The sequence below is a fragment of the Cnephaeus nilssonii genome (genome assembly GCF_951640355.1).
Source record: "Cnephaeus nilssonii genome assembly, chromosome: 10".
NCBI lineage: Eukaryota > Metazoa > Chordata > Mammalia > Chiroptera > Vespertilionidae > Cnephaeus > Cnephaeus nilssonii.
This window is the reverse complement of record NC_137081.1, coordinates 36780163-36801361: the sequence shown is the minus strand read 5'-3', so window position 1 is coordinate 36801361 and position 21199 is coordinate 36780163. Positions and strand designations below refer to the sequence as shown.

General features: G+C 40.6%; 1 protein-coding gene across 1 annotated transcript; it reads left to right on the top strand.

Annotated features, from left to right (window-relative positions):
- The first annotated feature begins 1693 nt into the window (after positions 1-1693).
- DUSP19 (dual specificity phosphatase 19) lies at positions 1694-15041 on the top strand. Its single transcript, XM_079783073.1, has 4 exons — positions 1694-2046; positions 6259-6305; positions 8264-8416; positions 11409-15041. The coding sequence occupies exons 1-4, from the start codon at positions 1821-1823 to the stop codon at positions 11646-11648; spliced, it is 666 nt and encodes a 221-aa protein (XP_079639199.1). The 5' UTR covers positions 1694-1820; the 3' UTR covers positions 11649-15041.
- Positions 15042-21199: the final 6158 nt, after the last annotated feature.

Below are 21199 nucleotides of genomic sequence, written 5' to 3'. Positions count from 1 at the left end.
TGTGGGGTGCATGCTTTCATGCTGTTTCCGTGAAATTCTCACTCTGCCATCTGCATGATGCAACTGGAAACGTAATTCATCAGACCACATGACTTTTTTCCAATGCTCAACTGTCCAATCCTTGTATTCCTGTGCAAATTGGAGACATTTTATCTTGGTAACTGCAGACAGCAAAGGTGTTTGAATAGGCCTTCGGCTTCCATATCTCATACGATGCAGTGTACGGCTAACGTGCCTACAAACGTCAGGTGGTCATAATATCTGCCCACTTTGTGTATATAGTAGGCTTGTATGAAATGCAATGGAATAATGTATATAAAGCATCATTAAATACCAGATGGATAACACTGACTATCTGAAAATTACTTATAAGCACAATGCCTAGCTCAATAGTTGGTCTTTTTTTTTTCATTTATGATAAACATATGGAATGATTTGTGGTTAGAGTTGTTTTTTATGAACCTGTGATTGTTTAAGTTATGCAAATAAATTTTTCAATTCATCATTTTAGAGTGTGCCCTGTAGAGAGCCTGGGCTGATATATCATTGTTTTCAATAGGGAGAAATTTGTTTTATTTTAATTTTACATTAGAGAGTTTCAACCCAACAAAACTTTTAATGTATGGTGTTGGAGAATGTTTTCATTAAATCCAATGTGTGGAAAGGAAAATTCCAAAGGAATTTTATTATTTCTTTTGCAGGAAAAAAAAATCATCCTTCTGCAATCAGAATCATCATTCTATAATTGTTTTGTAAATTTGGATGTATGCAAGCTTGAATTTCTGCGACCCTGTGGAAGGACTTGCTGCAATGCTTCTTACAGTGTGTGTATATATTTACTGCATAAAAGGCTCTTCGGCAGTTTTACTGATGGTTGAAAATGTAGGAGGGAAGTCAGAAAATACATGTTTAAGTTCTTGTCAATCTGCATACAGAAACAATTTAAAAACTTTAAAGAGAAGTATTTTTGTATTTTTGCAGATTTAAATTTATTTCACAAGTAGTTTTTATTTTATATATATGTGTGTGTGTGTGTGTGTGTATGTATATATATGTGTATATATATATATATATATATATATATATATATATATATATATATATATATATATAATTGTTTAAAGTATTACATATAGTAGTACATATATCTCCTTTTTACAAATAGTTTTTAATCTAGTAAACGTCCCTCTGGGCAGTAACAGCAACAAGAGGAAGTATGAAGGGCAGAAAGTGAGAAATAACTTTGAATGTCTGCTGTAGCCCCCCTGGATTAGACTAAAAGCAGGCGGGCAGGAAAGGAAGGCTCTTCGAAGCAGGGAGGTTTGCACCATAAAGCGGGCGCAATACCCAGGTCAACCCATATCATTCACTACAAGTGACACCCGCCCACCTAGATAGAAAATCACTGCTTTTAAAGAGCTCGAAATACCAGCCCTCTCTCCAATTCAGTCTTCTATTTTACCATTCTGCGTGAAAATAAAGCTAGATTTAAACAGCAGTAGAGAGAAAACACTAGCGGATTCCTTGAACCTGCAAGGAAAACGCAGGCTTTCCGTTGGCCCAAGAGCATCCAATCGGCGCCCGCTTCTCAAAGGCCAATCAAAGTTTGTCTTACATTGAGGCGCGGGGGGGGGGGGGGGGGGGCAGGAGGGGAGGAGGAGCCGGAAGTCTCTGTCTCCCGGTGTTGCCGCTGTTGTCACCTGGCGGGCTGTGCACTCCTGGGGCTGCATTTGTTACCCGAGCACTAAGGGCCAAGCAGTTCAGCCCTCTTCTGTGCTGGCTGGATTTGCTTGTATTTGTTCCCAGTCACTGCTCATGTAATGCACTCCCTTAACCAGGAAATTAAAGCATTCTCCCGGAATAATCTCAGGAAGCAATGCACCAGGGTGACAACGCTAACTGGAAAGAAAATTATAGAAACATGGAAAGATGCCAGAATTCATGTTGTGGAAGAAGTAGAGCCGAGCAGTGGGGGTGGTTGTGGTTATGTGCAGGATCTTAGCTTGGACCTGCAAGTTGGCGTTATTAAGCCATGGTTGCTCGTGGGTGAGTATATCGATTTGTCATTGAGTCCTTTGATCATATTATTTTATCATTATTTACCTTAATATATTAATAGTTTGTATTATCAGCTGTCCTGCCGAAAAAGTTAAAACGTTTCCTTTTTTTGGACACGGGACTTCCATCAACTAGCTAGAGAAGTTTCTGCCCCCATAGAAAGTATAGCTTCTAGTAGCACATAGCACCTGGTATTTGAATTTTAGGAAAAATTTCTTCCTGTTTTTCTAACTCTGGAGAATAACACACTAATGTGGAGGGGGGGGGAGGTGTTATTATAAAAGGATATAGTTTTTAAAAACCAAATGAAAAAGAATGCTTTTATTAGGAAAAAACTTCAAGTTTCAATTTAAAGTTATAGAATAGTACTTGAAATAGTCAAGTGCTTGTTTGCCTGTTCTGCTGTTACGAACTGTAAGGAAGGCATTGCTTCCTGTGACCACATCTGTCCATGGTGGTTGTTTATAGAATGTTAAGGAAAAGGTGGAATTTATTTTATAGCTATGAGTCTGATGGTTTTATGGCTTTTTGTATTATGGAAAATACTGATTTTTCTATACGAAGATTAGTCCACAAATAGCAAACGAAGCACAGTTATAAATGTATAAACTTGTTAGCTTGGCAAGACTATGGTACAGTAGTCTTAAAAAAATAGTCAACAATTTTTTCAAGTTAGTTTGAATTCTTTTTCATTTATGAGTAGAGAAATTAAGAATTGGAAAGATGAATAAATTTGTCAGTATTTATGCAGCCAAGCCATTCTTGAGTGAAAGCCCTGGACTGGGAGTCAGAAATAGCCAAATACACACAGCATCTCACTCCTTTTAAAAACTCTGAAGTAGTGATCATCAGCTCCATTTTTCAGATGGGAACTGGATTTAAGATCAGTTAAGTAATTTGCACAAGGTTAAAACACCAGTATTTAATAACTGGACATCAAGCTCAAGTCTGATTGACTCCTGCTCTCTGTGAACATACAGACTCCCTCAGGGAGTCCAGGTTTTCAGTTCCTCTGTGCCTCTAACTTAACTAAATGAACTAGTGCAAGTCATTTTTCCTCTCTGGTCCTCCTAAAAGCCATCTATAAAGCTGAAGTAACAGTATCTGCTTATCTCATAGGGTTGTTCTGAGGTTGTTGTAAAAGGGCTTTTGTGTTGTGTGTGTATGTGTGTGTGAAAGATTTTTGAAACCAATGAGTTGTGTTTGTGTTGTGTATTATATGAATTGTTACATGAGCTATCTTTAAATTCACCAAATAAATATTTCCAACTAGTTTCTGCAGTAGTGAAAAATTAAGTGAGTTTATCTAGCTAGTCTGGAAACTTCACCCAGGACTTGCACACCTAGGAAAGGATATATATCCGGGCACATTTTTCAGTTATTTGGCTCCCATTGTAGTAATAATGGTTTGAAATTATTGGAGAATTTTACATTTTGCTTATTATTACTTTTTATCTAGACATATCCAAAGTGAGCTGATCAAGGTAGTGTTCTCATATTGGCATTGGGATCCTTCCCAGGACCCTGGGAGAGTCTGGAGGGGCTTGTGAAACGGGTCCTTATCTGGTCCCCTCTCTGGACCAGGAAATGAGATCTTTTCATCAGGCACAACCTCCTTTCTTCTGAGAGGAAGAGGGACCTTTTCCTGCTTAGTTACAAGTGCCTTATTCCTGAGGGACCGTGGATGGTTACATCTAAAGTTCTTCCACATGAATGATGCAGGGGTTGTATCGGACCAGGCTAGGTTTCTTTCTGGAGATGGGGGTTGTTTCTAGGTTGCCTCCAACAGCTTCTTTCACCTCTTCAAAACTACACAACTCCAACCCAGCACTACGTGCCAATTAACTTTTGTTTTTGGTGGAGAATAAAGACAATGGAGAGCTAAATATAATACATATATTTATATAAAATATAATCTGTCTTTCTGAAATATAAGTTTAAAATATATTCTGTCTTTTAAAAGTATAATCTGTCTTTTCCAGTTAGTTCATAAATTCAAACAAGCGTCTACCTTTCAAAAAACTCATATAGGCCCTTGAACTATCTGACAGGTTGCTAAAAGATGTTAGTGAGAATTTTTGTCCTAGGCTTTGCAGATTATATTTTTACAACAAGGACTTTTCTTCAGTTGAACTTCATTTGTAAAAGTAGAAAATGTTGTCCTAGCTGGTGTGGCTCAGTTAGTCGGGCACTGAAGAGTCGCTGGTTCGGTTCCCAATCAGGGCATATGCCCAGATTGCAGGCTCCATCCCCAGTGTGGGGCATGCAGGAGGCAGCCAATCAATGATTCTCTCTCATCATTGATGTTTCTATCTCACCCACATTCACTTTCTCTCTGAAATCAATAAAAAAATATTTTAAAAAAGAATACTAAATTCATATCAACATACTCATATTCTGGAAGTCACTTTCAAAATATGGCAGACAACTCTAAAGTATAATAGACCTGTTCCTTTTGATGTGTGTGTGGGTGGGTGTGTGTGTGTAATGGAAATGATCAAAGTATCAAGTATCCAGCTTTGATAAATATAATAATGACAGTTTAGGGTGAAAATAGGAAAGAATTTCTATTGCATGTTTCTTTTTCTTTTTCTTTTTTCTTTTTTTCTTTTTTTTTTTTTTTGGTAAGGACTTGTCAAAGTAGAATTATTTAAAAAATGAATACATCTTAAACCATCACATTTCAATTAATTTTAATTTTTATTTTTTTAATATATTTTATTGACTTTTTACAGAGAGGAAAGGAGAGGGACAGAGAGCCAGAAACATCGATGAGAGAGAAACATCGACCAGCTGCCTCTTGCACACCCCCTACCGGGGATGTGCCCGCAACCAATGTACATGCCCTTGACCGGAATCGAACCTGGGACCCCTCCGTCTGCAGACCGACGCTCTATCCACTGAGCCAAACCGGTTTCGGCTCAATTAATTTTTTTTATCCCATTTCCCCTCTCTGGAGATGGGAAGGACTTCTGATAGAGAGCTGAGAATTATTTTAATTATGGAGTATTTCAAATGCATAGAAAATTTCAGACAGTACTATAACAGGCAATTGTGTATCTATCATTCAGCTTTAACAAATGTTAATATTTTGATAGGCTAACTTTTAAGCAAAATAAAGCTCAGTGAGGAGCCTGTGAGCTTTGTATTACCAAGAGAATATTGACCAACCAGCCCACTTACTGGCCTTTCAGCTACCTAAAACCATGTCAGAGAAGCTGGCAGATTTCCCAGATAGGTAAGGTAAGAAAAACATTGTTTATGGAAATAAAACCCAATTCAGGAAAGTAAAATACTTGAATAATAAATATCCTATTTTTTCATTGTATTTTTTTTCACTTTATTTTAACTAGTTATTCACTTGTAAGAATTTGCTTATTAACTAGAGTCATCTTCCAAGTGTGGGAAATCTGGAAAGCAAACTTTGACAGGAAGAAACTGCAAAAGGATACAGCGCTAGTGGTGCACAGAATGTGGGTGGAATTCTATAGACCCGCAGTGCTTGCTTTAATCTACTGGGTGTTCCCAAACCAGCTGGTACTAAGTCTTTTTAAAGATATTCTTTTTTTAAAAAAATTTCAAAACAAATATTTTTTGTAAAAAATACAAATGAGCAGAAAGAAGGAAAAAATCACCTGTAATCCTACTTTTAACATTTTGTTCTCTATACTTCCTGTCCCATTTTAAGCATACACATTTTTTGTTATTACAAAAATGGATGATGGTATATTGTAACCTGCTTTTATTACCTAATATATTGGGAATATATTTCCATGCCCTATCTAATATCTGTATATATTTCACTACACAATTGAACCATCTTTTATTTAACCCAATCCCTATTATTGGGCTTTTTTTAAAAAAACCTAGATTAAAAACAACCTATTATTGGGTTGTTTGTTTTATTTTTGTGGTATCACAAACAATACTATGATGGACATCCTAATAGCTGATCTTTGTAACATCCAGAACTTTTAGGACAAATTCCTAGAAGTGGGAAATCACAGTCCAAGAGTATATACAACATGAGTATTTTTATAGCTATCACCAAATTGTCTTTCAGAAAGTTGGAATGAAGTCCTCCCAAGTTGTTGTTTTTAAAATAAATAAATAAATAAATAACAGAATTGTTGCAAAAACTGGATAAAAAGTCAAGATGATTATTTTCATGTTCAAGGTGATACGACTTATTTCTTATAGGGTCACAAGATGCTGCTCATGATCTGGATACACTGAAAAAGCACAAGGTAAAAAAAAAAAAATGTTTCCTGGCACCATGTATAAAAAGGGGAAAATATGTTTACTGAGGATAATAATACAAAGCAGAGGTGTGAAGAGCTATAGGAGAACAGAGTGTTACGGGACCAGAAGGAATAGATTACTGAACTTGCAGTCCCCTTGCCCTGATCTAAGTATGGCCTACTGTGTCATAAGGTCTCAGTTGAAAAGTAATACCTTCAGGAAGGCCTACCCTGACTCATGTTGCTGCCTCCCAACTCGCCGCATTGCCTCATTTGAATTGTTTCAGAGAATGTATTCTCATCTCAAAATCTGATTTTAAAAGCAAGGATCTTACTCCTTGCTCATTTCTGTGTCTCCTGAACCTAGAAAGGGGCCTAGCACTCATTTACTTCATGGGTGAGAGGCAGGGTTGCTTTCTTTTGGATACTCCCTGCCTCTTCCAAATCACTTTGTTCCACCTTCCAGTAAAAATCGTTGCTCTTGCCTGGCCGGTGTTGCTCAGTAGTTGAGCATCGACCCATGAACCAGGAGGTCACGGTTTGATTCTTGGTCAGGTCACGTGCCTGGGTTTCAGGTTCAGTTTCCCAGTAGGGGGCTTGCAGGAGGCAGCTGATCAATGATTTCCATCATTGATGTTTCTACCTCTCCCTCTCCTTTCCTCTCTGAAACTAAGATGCAGCTTGGCTGGTGTGGCTCAGTGTCGACCTATGAACCAGGAAGTCGTCGTTAGATTCCCAGTCAGGGCACATGCCTGGGTTTTGGGCTTGATCCCCAGTAGGGGATATGGAGGAGGCAGCTAATCAATGATTCTCATCATTGATATTTCTATCTCTCTCTTCCTCTCCCTTCCTCTCTGAAATCAATAAAAATATTTTTTAAAAAAACTAAGACATATGCTAAAAAATAATAAATACAATGAGAAGCATGTTATGACAAGAAACAGTGACTCATTTTTCTTGTCTTTGTAGCCTTTGGATTCTCTTAGAGGACTTTCCATGGCTCCTTCCATATGCTTGGTGGGCTCTAGGAAAGGGCTTGAATGCATATATGGAGTAGGAGGTTGCTTATGTGCACCATTTGAAAGAAAATCTTTCAGAGCCATCCCATGTTTCACCCACACTAATTCATCAGAGCCTTTGGGTTTGATAGTTTTAAAAGCTCACCAGGTGATTCTAATGTGCATCCACACTGGAGAACCATGTGCTTACAAAGAGGAAATAATTATCAAAAGGGAAGTTTGTGCTGCTGACACACTTCCCTTACTTAAGTTTTTTATATGGACATCCATTGACTTATTAAACAAATATTTTAAGTACTTTCTGTGCCAAGGTCACTGCTCATTCACAGTGCTTACTTATAATAGTGAATAAGTGCCCTTGCCAGTTTGGCTTAGTGGATAGAGCGTCGGCCTGTGGACTGAAGGGTGCTGAGTTTGATTCCGGTCAAGGGCACATGCCTGTGTTGCGGGCTCAATCCCTAGCAGAGGGCTTGCAGGAGGCAGCCGATCAATGATTTTCTCTCATCATTGATGTTTCTATCTCTCTCCCTTCCTCTCTGAAATCAATAAGAATATATTTGGGGGGAGGGTGGTGGGGGAGAGGTCAATGGGGGAAATAGGAGACTCATGTAATACTTTAAACAGTAAAGAATTTAAATTTAAAATAATAATAATAGTGAGTAAGTTAAACAACTGGTGGAGTTTCTAATACAATGAAGGAGACAAACAATCTCTAAGGAGAAAGGGTTATAATAGGAAAAGTAGAGAATGCTATGGAAATATATAGAAATAGCGCCTCGGTGAGGGATGAAGCATCAGATCAGGCTTTCTTGAGGAAATATTATTTACGTACACATCATGCTTAAATTGTGTATTCTTGTTACAGATCTCAACATCCCAGCCTCTTTTTAATTAACCTACTTCACGAGAATTTTTTAAATCATCCTTTATTTTTTTATCTTTAAGGTGACTCATATTCTCAATGTTGCATATGGAGTTGAAAATGCTTTCCTCAGTGACTTTATATATAAGAGCATTTCTATACTGGATCTGCCCGAAACCAATATCCTGTCTTATTTTCCAGAATGTTTTGAATTTATTGAACAAGCAAAAATGAAGGTAAGTTTTGTTTTGTTTTGATCCAAAGTTCTTCAAAAGCAGAAATTTTAAAATATGGGTCCATTACTTAGTTTTTATTCTTTTTGTACTGAATATGTAAAGAACCATTATGAAATCTCCTCTCCAACAATATTTCATGAATTCCTACAACTATTTAGTTCTCTAATTGCTCTTTTCTCAATGATATATTCATTTTTAAAATTAATTCCTCCTCTTCCTATGCCCGTGTATGTATGTACTTAGATTTCCTCTGACAGTTTATAACCCACCTGCCCACTGATCAATTTGTAAGCTAATCAAGTGGACTGCAGGATAGAGGTAGCTCTAGTTCTGTTAATATATTTATGAAAATTAGTATGCATTTATTTTTGTGGCCACAGTAGGGATTGTGAATCTGTGCATTTTAACAATAGAATTTTAGGGTGCTCTAAGGACTGAATGGGTATTGCTTTTCTGAGATTGTATGAAAATGCTGATAAGAAGCTCTTCATTGCGTCTCTGACTATAGTAGAAGACCAACTGATGGTATAATACTTTGATCTTGGTACTGGATCCAAGTCAACATGCTGACAGGTCGGGCTTCTGCTTTGGCTGTTACCCATAATTAGACTGAAATGACATCATTTTTAATCAGCATGTAATTCTTACAAACTTTATGTGAGATGAGTAGATGGGAATGTAGAAGCACTTACAGAAAAAAGTTAACTCTCCAGGAACACCTGATTATTAATGACAGTTAACATTAGACTCCAGTTTAATTGAATTTTGTTTAATGATCTCCTTTCTTCCTTTCCTCCATCCCTTCCTCCCTCCTCTCCCTTCCTCTCTCTCTCTCTCAAATCAATAAAAACATATTTTTTAAAAAGAAGTTAATTTGAAAGTTTTCATCAGATATTATACTATGATTTTAAAATACCTTTAGTCTCATCAAAATGAACTATTGTACAAAGTGAGAAAAGTTTCATATGTGTATAGTGAGTATTTGTGTTTTGCTTTTCTTGTACAAAAAGTTAATATCCGGAAATGACTCAATATATATATATATATAGATAGATAGATAGATAGATAGATAGATAGATATACACACATACTAGAGGTCCGGTGCACGAAATTCATGCACTGGGGGTTGGGGGTTCCTCATCCTGGCCTGTGCCCTCTCGCAGTCCAGAAGCCCTTGGGTAGCGGGCCTAAGCCATCAGTCAGACATCCTTAGCGCTGCCACGGAGATGGGAGAGGCTCCTGCCACTGCCGTTGCACTCACCAGCCTGTGAGCCCAGCTTCTGGCCGAGCACTGCTCCCCCTGTGGGAGCGCACTGATCACCAGGGGGCAGCTTCTGCATTGAGCATCTGCCCCCTGGTGTCAGTGCGCATCATAGCGACCAGTTGTTCTGCCGTTTGGTCGATTTGCATATTAGCCTTTTATTATATAGGATAAGAAAACAATTGAAATTGTCTTTTTGATATGAGGATTTTCAAAATATTAACTAATTTTGTTGTGGATCACTTGGATTTCTTGAAATGAGATGCACTTGCAAATTTGTTACAACAGATCTAGGAAAGGAATTTTGCAACAGATTTATGAATCTGAGAAAACTGCCTTGCAAAAGTAAAATAAGTCAATGAGCTATAAACATAGTATTGCTAATATATGCTTTGGGTAGAGAGTTTTTAGTTCTCTAAGTTTTGTTTTTTTCCCCTTCCTCTGTTTCAATCTTTTACCAAAAGAAGAATCAGGAAATTAAGTAACTAAAATGTCTAGTTCTGTAGTGTGTCCCACAGTTCACTACATTTCATTCAGAACATTAACTTTTTAAAAGCCTGAAGCAAGCCAACCTGTATCAGTGGCGTTCCATCAGATCTATCACATTCATTATTAATGCAATATTACCCCCATCAGCCTTGGTCTTACACTGTGTCTCTTTTCACTTGCAAAGTATCATTTTCAAGTTACCTGAAACGTTATTCATTTATTGACCTCATGCTGGTGTCTAGTTACCTTTTCTACTTCACATTGTCATGAGCTATTTGTGTCATTTTACTACATCATAAGTTTAGATTATTTTTTAAATTTTTTTCCATCACCATTTATCCCCCCTATATCCTCCTACACTTCAACCCCCCCAATCACCAGACTGCTGTCCAACTTCCCTCCAGAATATACCTAAAGGTAGAAAATTGTTTTCCTTGCTGATCATTTTACACAGAGATTTCCAAACTAATGCCACTATCTATATGGGAACACTATGTGTACATGGAATATCTCAGGCTTTCTGTTTAGTTTATGATTATGTTTTCTTCATTAGGCTTTTATGTGTACTTGACTGGATTATTTCAGTTTAACAAAGGATACTGTTTCAGAATTCCAAACACCTCATCAAAGCACTTCAATCCTAGCAGTTGGAAAGAGGAGGTGTTGGTTGATTGATTGGTTTTTCCATTCTTTCCTTACAATGAATTGTATTTTGATAATTGAATAAATTGACAGGATGAATAGCTATATATATAAAAGGCTAAACGACTGGCCAACTGGCCAACTGGCCAGTAGCTATGATGCACACTGACCACCAGGGGGCAGACGCTCAACACAGGAGCTGCCGAGTGACAGCAACTTTACAAAGTGCCCTCTCGCACTCCGGGACCCCTTGGGGAATGTCAGACTGCGGATTTCGGCCCAATCCCCGCAGGCCAAGCCGAGGGACCCCACCTGCCAGAGGGACCCCGCTTACTTCGCAAATGCCCTTCAAGCCCCAGCGCCTCCACAGGTGCAGCTGGTGGGGGAGGGACCGCGTGAGGTTGGCTCCAGGGTGTGTCCGGCCTGTCTCACCCAGCCCTGTCCCGCCGGCCACCTTCTAATTAATTTCCTTTCAATGTGCACGAATAGGTGCACTGGGCCTCTAGTTTTTTATAATTTTTAATAGTGTAAGAATGTACTATTGATTTAATAACCTTTCTTAAATTAATAATGAGGAGTTTTGTTTTATTTTTATTGCAGGATGGAGTGGTTCTAGTCCATTGCAATGCAGGGGTTTCCAGGGCAGCTGCAATTGTAATAGGCTTCCTGATGAATTCTGAAGAAATCTCATTTACCACTGCTTTTTCTCTGGTGAAAAATGCAAGGCCTTCCATATGTCCAAATGCTGGCTTCATGGAACAGCTTCGTACATACCAAGAGGGCAAAGAAAGCAATAAGTCTGACAAAATACAGGAATTAGAAGGAGACAACAGTTCATGAGTTACATTCTAGCAGATGATGGACAACTAGTTTCTCAGTTGGCCTCTATAACCACCTTTCCCCTTTTTTAGAGAGTAGACTGTTAAAAACTTCCTTTTCTCTTGCTTTTTTTTTTTTTTAGTGAAAATGAAAGTCAATGGATTGTCCTGAGATAGCATATAAATAATTTTTTAAATTATATCATGTTTTCTTTGGTATTATAATGTGTGATTAAATGCTTCTTTGATTTGCTAAGGGAGAATAACAATGTATTACCAATAATTGATTTCTGTAGAAGGAAAAATGCTTAAATTTAAAAATCTATGTTAGAGCATGGAAAGGTTAAATCAGTGATTAAGACTTTTCTATTCCAGCAACTGTATCCAGGAAGGAAAAAACTTGAAATGCTACCTGACTTACCATTTCAGAAGGAGATAAATTTCTTCATAAATAATTTAAGATTAAAAACCAATACCATGCCCTAGCTGGTTTGGCTCAGTGGATAGAGCATCAGCCTGCAGACTGAAGGGTTCCGGGTTCGATTCCAGTTCAGGGCACATGTCCAGGTTGCCGGCTCGATCCCCAGTAGGGGGTGTGCAGGAGGCAGCCAGTCAATGATTCTCTCTCACCATTGATGTTTCTATCTCTTCCTTTTTCTCTGAAATCAATAAAAAATATATATATTAAAAAAAAAACAACAACCAATACCGTAAACCTTCCAAAAGAGGCAACCAAAATGTGAAGGTTTACACAATATTTACATAGTGGTTACAGTATTCACAAAATTTTTATGTCCTTTTGTACCCACTTTTTATTTTTATTTTTAAAATTTAATTATATACCCTGCATTTATTTATAAGTTTTTGTGTGGATTTTTTCTCTTGCATTATTGTGAGCTTATGGTTCTTTAATTAGGTGCTCTAGTCTCTTGCATTGTGTGTTTTTCATCTTGGATCCCTAGCATTCTGTTTTTTGGGTCCCAGGCATAATTTTTTTATCTTCTTGGGTCTGTGGAAAAACATTTTGTACTGAAAATTTGTTTTTTAGTTGTCATTTGTTCAATGATCTGTATTCTAGTTCAATATCTTACTAGATAACATATTTTAAGGAAACAAGAGTTATGGTTTTATAAGAAAATTTAAATATATTGTTAGAAAGCCTAAAATTATTTACAATTTTTACCTCTGGCCAGAGGCTTTGAATGGTTTGTTTTTTAAAAATAAAGTCTCCAGCCCTGACTGGTTTGGCTCAGTGGATAGAGCGTCAGCCTACAGACTGAAGGGTCCCAGGTTCGATTCCGGTCAAGGGCATGTACCTTGGTTGCGGGCACATCCCCAGTGGGGTGTATGCAGGAGGCGGCTGATGTTTCTAACTCTCTATCCCTCTCCCTTCCTCTCTGTAAAAAATCAATAAAATATATTTTTAAAAATAAAATAAAAATAAAGTCTCCATATTGGCAAGGCTGACCTCCACATTATAAATTTGCTTAAAGATATTCTTTGACTTATTCAAAATAAAGTGTACTTAAAATTAATATAATTATGAAATTATTTAATAGCTTTCAAGCAACCTTTCATGACTTAGAAAATATCATAGCCATTAAGATTTTATTAAGAAAGTCGGCTCTTCTTAAATACATATTCTAGAGAGCTAGCATACTCCCATATGTAAGTTGGAAAGTGCTCATTGAGCACAGCTGTGCATTTGAGAAAGTAGGCCTTCCTGTGCTGCCAGGAGCAAACAGACGTGATAAATGCAAATTATGTTTCCAGATTGCTTATAGCTTGATAAGATGCTATCACATGCAAAACTATGAACTTTGCTTCTGTTGAAAAGCAGTATAAATGTAATCAACCTACAGTGAGTTGTCTGAAGCTAACCAAGGCAGACAGAATCCTCTTAAACATGAGACTGGTGTTGTTTCTGTAGTCAGTATTGCTGAGGGTTTGCAGGGTGAACCTTTTCCATTCACATAAAAGCATTTATTTAAACACATTTTCTTTTGCTAGGTGCTGTTCAGTTTTCAGCCATTAAATGTTGTAACATGAAGCCTGAATAGAACTTGTTCATAACGGGTAGTATATTACTTATATCTGTATTTTGTGTGCTTAGCTGTTGCCTGTAGTGATCTGGTTATGGTGCAAGCTCACATCTTCTGTATCACCTACAGAAGTGCTTTGAGCATCTGTTTTATTTTTCTTAAAACGAGTGGACCGGTGCACGAAAATTCATGCACTGGGTGGATGGGGGGGTCCTTCAACCCCGCCTTCCCCCTCTCACAGTCCAGGAGCCCTCACGGGATGTCCTACTGGGGAGCGGGCCTAAGCCGCAGTCTGGCCTCCCTCTGTGGGAGGCAACCGGCCGATCAGGTATATAGATACTTTCTGGAGGCAGCATGGACTCCTTCCTTATTACTTTCCTCTGTGGTTGGAGAATAGGGGACTAAAAGGTGGAGACAGAACTGTGGCCGGGCCTGGGGCTTTTGTAGGCAGCGGAAAGAGAGAGGGGGCTGGGGGAAGTCTAGACATGGTTTCCTTCAATTGTCCTCCCTTCCTCCGGCCCCCACCTCCGTTCTTTCCTTGTCGTGGTGGACGCTCGGGCCTTGGACCTACAGGAGCCCAGCAACGGTGGGGTTCATCTCCCTCACTTAACTGAACGTACAGCCGCCTCACATCCAAGCGGGGCTGTTTTCAAGTGGATAAAGCACTGGGAATTCACGCCTGGCCTTTCCCCTCTCGGTTTCCTCCTTGGGTTTGTTGCAAACTTCACCGAGACACTGAAGCAGCTCTGCCCTGATAGTTCTGCACCGGCCCCTGCCCAGGCCCCGCCGGGCACTCTTCCTCGAGGTCTCCGGGTCCACAGTCTGGCTTGGGGAGGTTTCCCAGAGCCCATTCCCCTGGGCAGGTGGGGCAGGGGGCTAGCTTGGAGAGCTGGAGGAAGATGGCAGAGTAAGAGTTGGTATGAACCAGAGCCTGCTCAGCCAGACTTCCTAAGCTCCCCACCAGACCCAAGCCGGGCCCCTTCCCCAAGCCGGGAGGATCCCGCCTGAGGTCTCCTCCCTGCACCCAGCGCCCTCCTCCCTGTCCCACCACCGGGGGGCGGGAGCAGCTCGCTGGCTCTGGACCCTGCCAGCCTGGCAGGTGTTGGCGCAGGCAGTGCGGCCTAGGGGCCCGGTGGCCACGAGCCTCCTCCCACTCCCTGAAGCGTGGGGCGGGGTCGCAGCAGCTTGCGGCCGCCCCCAGGCACCATGCATGGAGCCACCACTCGCTGCTGAGCCACCGTCTGGCCTGGGACCTGTGGGGGCTGGGTGGCCTTGGGCTCCCACCGGCCCCACAGAAGCCAGACTCGGCTCGGCCAGCCGCCCCTGCCATCCGAGGGCTGCGCGTGTCCCACGGGCCTTGTCGCCCTCGTGAATTGCCACAGCCCGGCCATCCTGTCTCAGGAAGTGGCCGTTCCAATCGCCATGGCTTACTCCCCGGTGCAGTCGGGCCTGCCCAGCAAGCACGTAGGCAGGAGCTGAGCCACCGAGGGATGTGCGGGGCAGAAGCTGGAAACTTGGCGGTGAAAGCACAGCTCCCCACCCCCCCACCCCCCCCCCACGCCACTCCAGCCCCTTGCATTGCATTCCCGGACCCCTGGGCACCCCTGCCCAGCACCACGCTCTTGGCCTGGGGTGTGGGCGAGGGACCTGGGGCTACAGCCTGGAGGCGGCCCTTGCTGGCTTGGAGTCGCAGTGGTCGGTCATGGAGGGATGCAGGGTGCTATGAGGCAGCCTCCTGCAAGTCCCCGCCTCTCTCTCTCTCTCTCTCTCTCTCTCTCTCTCTCTCTCTCTGAGAGGTCAGCAGTTTAGCCCGCTCGGCATGCTGCGTGTGCAGCCTGGCATTCCATCAAGCCTTTGGTCATTTTGGATGTTACAGACACTGGCTCTTTATATATATATATAGTGATAATAGTTTGCTGTATTTAAAATAGACCAATAAATAACTCACTCTTTTAAAATAGGGGTACTATGTAAGGCAATGATGGGAAATATGTATATAGTACGTTTATTGTGTTTCCCATGGATATGTCACTCTGTCACACCTGATTATTTATAAAAAGGAATGTTATCATTATAATTCTTTATCTCATGTATTATAAATTTAAAAATGTATACCAAATATAGGTCTGTTTTGAAGGAAAGGGAATATTTTTTCCTTTCTTTACTGATTAAGGTATTACATAACTGTCCTTATTCCCCCATTGCCCCCCTCCACCCCTGCTCATGCTCTCACCCCTCTGTTGTCTGTGTCCATTGGTTAGGCTTATATGCATGCATACAAGTCCTTTGGTTGATATCTCTCCCTTACCCCCACCCTCCTCTACCTTCCCTCTGAGGTTTGAGCATCTGATCGATGCTTCTCTGTCTCTGGATCAGTTTATGTTGTTCATTATATTCCACAAATGAGCAAGATCATGTGATATTTATCTTTCTCTGACTGATTTATTTCGCTTAGCATAATGCTCTCCAGGACCATCTATGCTGTTGCAAATGGTAGGAGTTCCTTCCTTTTTATAGCAGTGTAGTATTTCATTGTGTAGATGTACCACAGTTTTTTAATCCACTCATCTGCTGATGCGCACTTAGGCTGTTTCCAAATCTTAGCTATTGTAAATTGTGCTGCTATGAACATAGGGGTGCATATATCCTTTCTGATTGGTGTTTCTAGTTTCTTGGGATATATGGAATAATATTTTAAGGAGTTTTTACCTCTATTTTAAAATAGAATTTTCTACCATTTTTTAAAGCAAAGAAGAAATGAAAGTATCATTTGTTTTTAAACATTGGAAAGAAATAATAGAGCCTTCCTAGCAACTTGAGAAAGATGAGCAGAAAAATGGTACTGGGATATATGATAAAATTATATTTATTTGAGGTTAATATTTTTAAATGTTTTGCTAACTTTGTGCTTTAATATAAGTTTGTGATGTCATATAGTTTGAACTGAAAACCAATAAATATTTAAAATTTTGGAAAACTGGAGAAATTTTTTTCGTAAGTTCCTTTGGACAAAATTTAGATCATTATATTAACTTAAAGATTTCAGAGGATATGGAGTATAGTATTTGAAAATTGTTATTGCAGCCCGGCTGGTGTGGCTCAGCAGGTGAGCATGGACCCATGAACCAGGAGGTCATGGTTCGATTCCGATCAGGGCACATGCCTGGGTTGCCGGCTCTGTCCCCAGTAGAGGGGCATGCAGGAGGCAGCCAAGCAATGATTCTTTCTCATTGATGTTTCTATCTCTCTCCTTCTCCCTTCCTCTCTCTGAAAGCAACATATTTTAAAAAGTTGATTTTTCTGCCCAAAGGATCCTGAACATATTTAGTCACCCTGTAGTTATTTAAGAATTTAAACCAGAAGATTTTAAAGTTTTATGTTCTTGCAATACATACAATGGCATTTGAAGTTAACAAATTTATGGTTGTTTCCATTGATATACTTTTAAAATAATGTAAACTTTTCTATTTCAAGTAAAGCTTGACTTATTTTGTAGCTTTATTTATACTGTACCCTTTATTATTTCCAGGTATTGAAATACTTTAATAAAATAATAAATTGTATTATTTTCCCTTAATACCTTTATTTCTTTGAGGTTATTTGTTTTAAAAGATTCAGTACCTATTTGTTGTCAAATTCTGGGTTCAAAAATCTGTTGACAGGACACAAAATTATACATTTTGCAATATAAATGTTTAAGTTCTATAAAGATTTATTTGGCCACTTTAAGAAATGAAAAGCTAAAGTAAAATATTATAATTGGCATTACAGTGGGTAAATTGGCATTGAAAATACAATAGAACATCCTAGTATTTTAAGTCAGGAGAAGATGCTGAATTAGTCTCAAGTTAAACTACTTGAAAATTCTAACCATGACATCATTGAGATTAGTCAGACATCACCCAGCACTCACCTCCCACATACACACATCATTACTTCTCTGACCTACTCATTGCCCACTGCTTTCTCCCTCGCTCTCCCTGTTTTAACCAAACTGGCCTCTTGGCTGTGCATGCCTTGAAAATGCATAATCAAGGTTCCATTTCATTATCTGCTGTTCCCTCTACCTAGGACACTTTCCCCCAGAAACATCAAGTATTACCTTCTTAGTAAAGCCTTCCCTGTCACCTTGTTTAAAATTGCTCCCATCTCTTAACATTTTTATCCAGCTTTCTTGTTTTACATATGGCATAGCCCTAATTATCACCAAAATTCTATATACTTATTTTACTGTTTTCCTCATCGAAACTTGGACTCCCATGAGGGCAGATATTTTTACTGTGTTGTTTATCTATACCAGGTGTATCCTATAGTAGGCATTCAAAAAATTGCTTATTAGAAGGGAGGGAGGATGAAGGAAAAAAATTGTTGCATTCCTCCCCAGGTTATATAAGTTTTGATGTTACTTTTTCTCTTTCAACAGGTAATAAGAACCGTTTAATTGAGTAAAAAATAATAGGTGAAACAGCAGCTAAACTGATGCTTCTTTTGGTATTTGGCTGCCCCCTTTCTGCCAGTTGTTTACTATAATGAAATGATTAGAAAAAAACATGTTTCTAAATGTAATATTTATTTTAATTTATAAAGACATAGCTTTGGTCATTATTTATAGAGGTCAGATAATGCAAATTACAATTAGTGGATTTGTATATTTTGTACATTCCTAACCTCCTGCCTCAGTCTATTTGGGCTGTTATAATAGAACTAGAGGCCTGGTGCATGAAATTCGTGCACAGGAGGGATAGGTCCCTCAACCAGGCATGCACCCTTTCCAATCTGGGACCCCTTGGGGGATGTCCAACTGCCGGACAGCCCTCTCTCAATCCGGGACCGCTGGCTCCTAATTGCTCACCTGCCTGCCCGCCTGATCTCCCCTAACCCCTCTGCCTGCCTGCCTGCCGGCCTGATCACCCCTAACTTGCCCCCCTGCCAGCCTGATTGCCCCTACCTTGCCCCCCTGCCGGCCTGATCATCCCTAACTTGCCCCCTGCCGGCCTGATCGACCCTAACTTGCTTCCCTGCCGGCCTGATGGCCTCTAACCGCCTCTGCCTTGGCCCCAGCCTAAACCACAGTCTGGCCTCCCTCTGCAGGAGGCAACCTGGTGGATCAGGGGAAGGCACCGCCCCCATTACCCTGCTGCTGCTGCCAATGCTGGCCTGAGCCTTGGCCCTTGCAGCCGCTGCGGCTTTGTCCAGAAGGATGTCCGGAAGGTCGCCCAGAAGATGTCCACCCTAATTAGCATATTACCCTTTTTATTAGTATAGATACCACAGAATGGGTGACTTATAAACAACAGAAATTTATTTCTCAGCGTCTGGAGGCTGGGAAGTCCAAGATCAAGGCGCCAGCAGATGTGGTGTCTGGCGAGAGCCTGTTTCCTGGTTCACATGTGGTAGTCTTGCTGCTGTGTCCTCACAGGGCCGAGGAGGTGCCCCGCCCAGGGGGGTCGAACCCACAACCTTTTTGGTGCATGAGACAACACTCCAAGCAACTGAACCTTTTTAACAGGTACATAAGGTTCTTTTGCTTGGCTAGATAAAAATTTATGTAGAAATTCCTTCATTGGTGAACCTTTCTTGTGACCTTAATTCTAAAAAGGGAATTGCTGGGTGTGGTGGGCTGCATGATAGCCCCCAAAGATATTCCCACACTAATTTCTGGATCCTTTATGAATGTTTTCTTACACAGCAAAGGCTCGTGTACAGATGTGATTATTAACTTAATCACCAAAACTAGTCACTGGAATGGTTAAGATTATCCTGGATTGTCTGAGTAGGCTCTAAGTGTAATTACTAATAATGTCCTTATAAGAGGGAGGCAGAGGAAGATTTTACTACAGAAGAAGGCCATGTGATGACAGAAATAGAAGCAGTGTCAGAGACATAGATGTTACTCAGCCGGCTTTGAAGGGGGAAGACAGAGCCTCTAAGAGCCAGGAAATACGGTTAGCCTCCAGTTTTAGAAAAGGCAAGAAAACATTCTCTCCTGGAGCCACCAGAAGAAACCAGTTTTGCTGACACCTTGAAATCAGCCCCATAAAAGTCCTTTCAGATTTCTGGCACCCAGAATTGTAAAAGATAAATTTGTGTTGGTGTAAGCTGCCAACTTTGAGGTAATTCAGTATGACCTCATCTGAACTTGATTACCTCTGCCAACACCCTATTTCCAAATAAGGTCACATTCACAGGTACTGAAGGTTAGGACTTGAACATATCTTTTTGGGGACACAGTTCAACCCATACACGTGTAAAAAAAAAAAGAGAGAGTCAATAATTTAAGTAGTTTTAAATTTTGATCTTTGGGAACGTTCCATTTATTGCTGGGACTGTGATTGCCTCACTCAAATTACAAAATTCTTGCTGGATTTGGGATTTCAGGAAACCCCAGAGGAAATAGTGAGGGAGGATGGGTGGGTTATTTTGAGGATAATGAGTTTGGTATGAACCAGAGAACATCCCACAATATATACATGTAGCACATCACTTTTATAAAGTTAGTAAGTGAGCAAAACTAAGCAATTTATTTTTGCGCACACATATACAGAATATGTGTGTGTGTGATATTTGAATACGCTCTAAAGAAAAGCAGAAAGTTGGGGCGGGGAGGTTAGGAGGACAGTCGGGATCCTATGGAGAGGATTCCGCGGTATGGTGGGTGCACGGTGTTTGTCTACTGTTAGCTTCCATTATTTACTATATTTTGTATGTAAGAAAACAGCAAGCATCACTTATGCTCTATTGTAAAACTGTGTCTATATAACACATTTTTAAAATATATATATTTTATTGATTTTTTTACAGAGAGGAAGGGAGAAGGATAGAGAGTTAGAAACATTGATGAGAGAGAAACATCGATCAGCTGCCTCCTGCACACCTCCCACTGGGGATGTGCCCGCAACCGAGGTACATGTCCTCGACCGGAATCGAACCCGGGACCTTCCAGTCCGCAGGCCGACGCTCTATCCATTGAGCCAAACCGGTTAGGGCTATATAACACATTTTTTAAAAATGGCATAGCGACGATAGCAAATATGCGCTGAGAATGAGCTTCAAGCCCTAAGCCCAGAAAACGACACTGGGAGGGGCACCAACAGCTTCTCCACGCCAACTTTTCCAGGTGTCCCTGGGAAAAGCTGACAGCTGACGGAGTATGGGGTAAACTCCCGCTAGTTAAGAAACCGTGACTATAAGCCTAACCAATGGACATGAGCACCAGGGGGGTGAGGGCATGAGTGGGGGGGGGGGGGGGGGTGTTAATGGAGGGATGAGGACACATATGTAATACCTTAATCAATAAAGTCATTTTTTTGAAAAAAGAAACCGTGAATAAAAGGACTTGTGCGTCCACGAAACTCAAACACCAAAACACCAGGAGACTCACGGCGCGAGCAAAAGCATCCCGAGCGCCGCAGTTCCCACGCAGGTTCCCGCCGTCCTTCCCAGTGAGATCCCGGGCGGTGCCGAGTCTGCGCAGACACCTTCGCCCCGTTCCAAGATGACGGCTCCGGCGCCCGGAGCTGCAGGGCGGCGC

Excerpts from the sequence above, each read along its gene's own strand:
- DUSP19 (XM_079783073.1), top strand. The coding sequence starts at position 1,821 with ATGCACTCCCTTAACCAGGAAATTAAAGCATTCTCCCGGAATAATCTC. Across the intron at positions 2,047-6,258 it reads TAAGCCATGGTTGCTCGTGG|GGTCACAAGATGCTGCTCAT; the intron begins GTGAGTATATCG and ends TATTTCTTATAG. Across the intron at positions 6,306-8,263 it reads ATACACTGAAAAAGCACAAG|GTGACTCATATTCTCAATGT; the intron begins GTAAAAAAAAAA and ends TTTATCTTTAAG.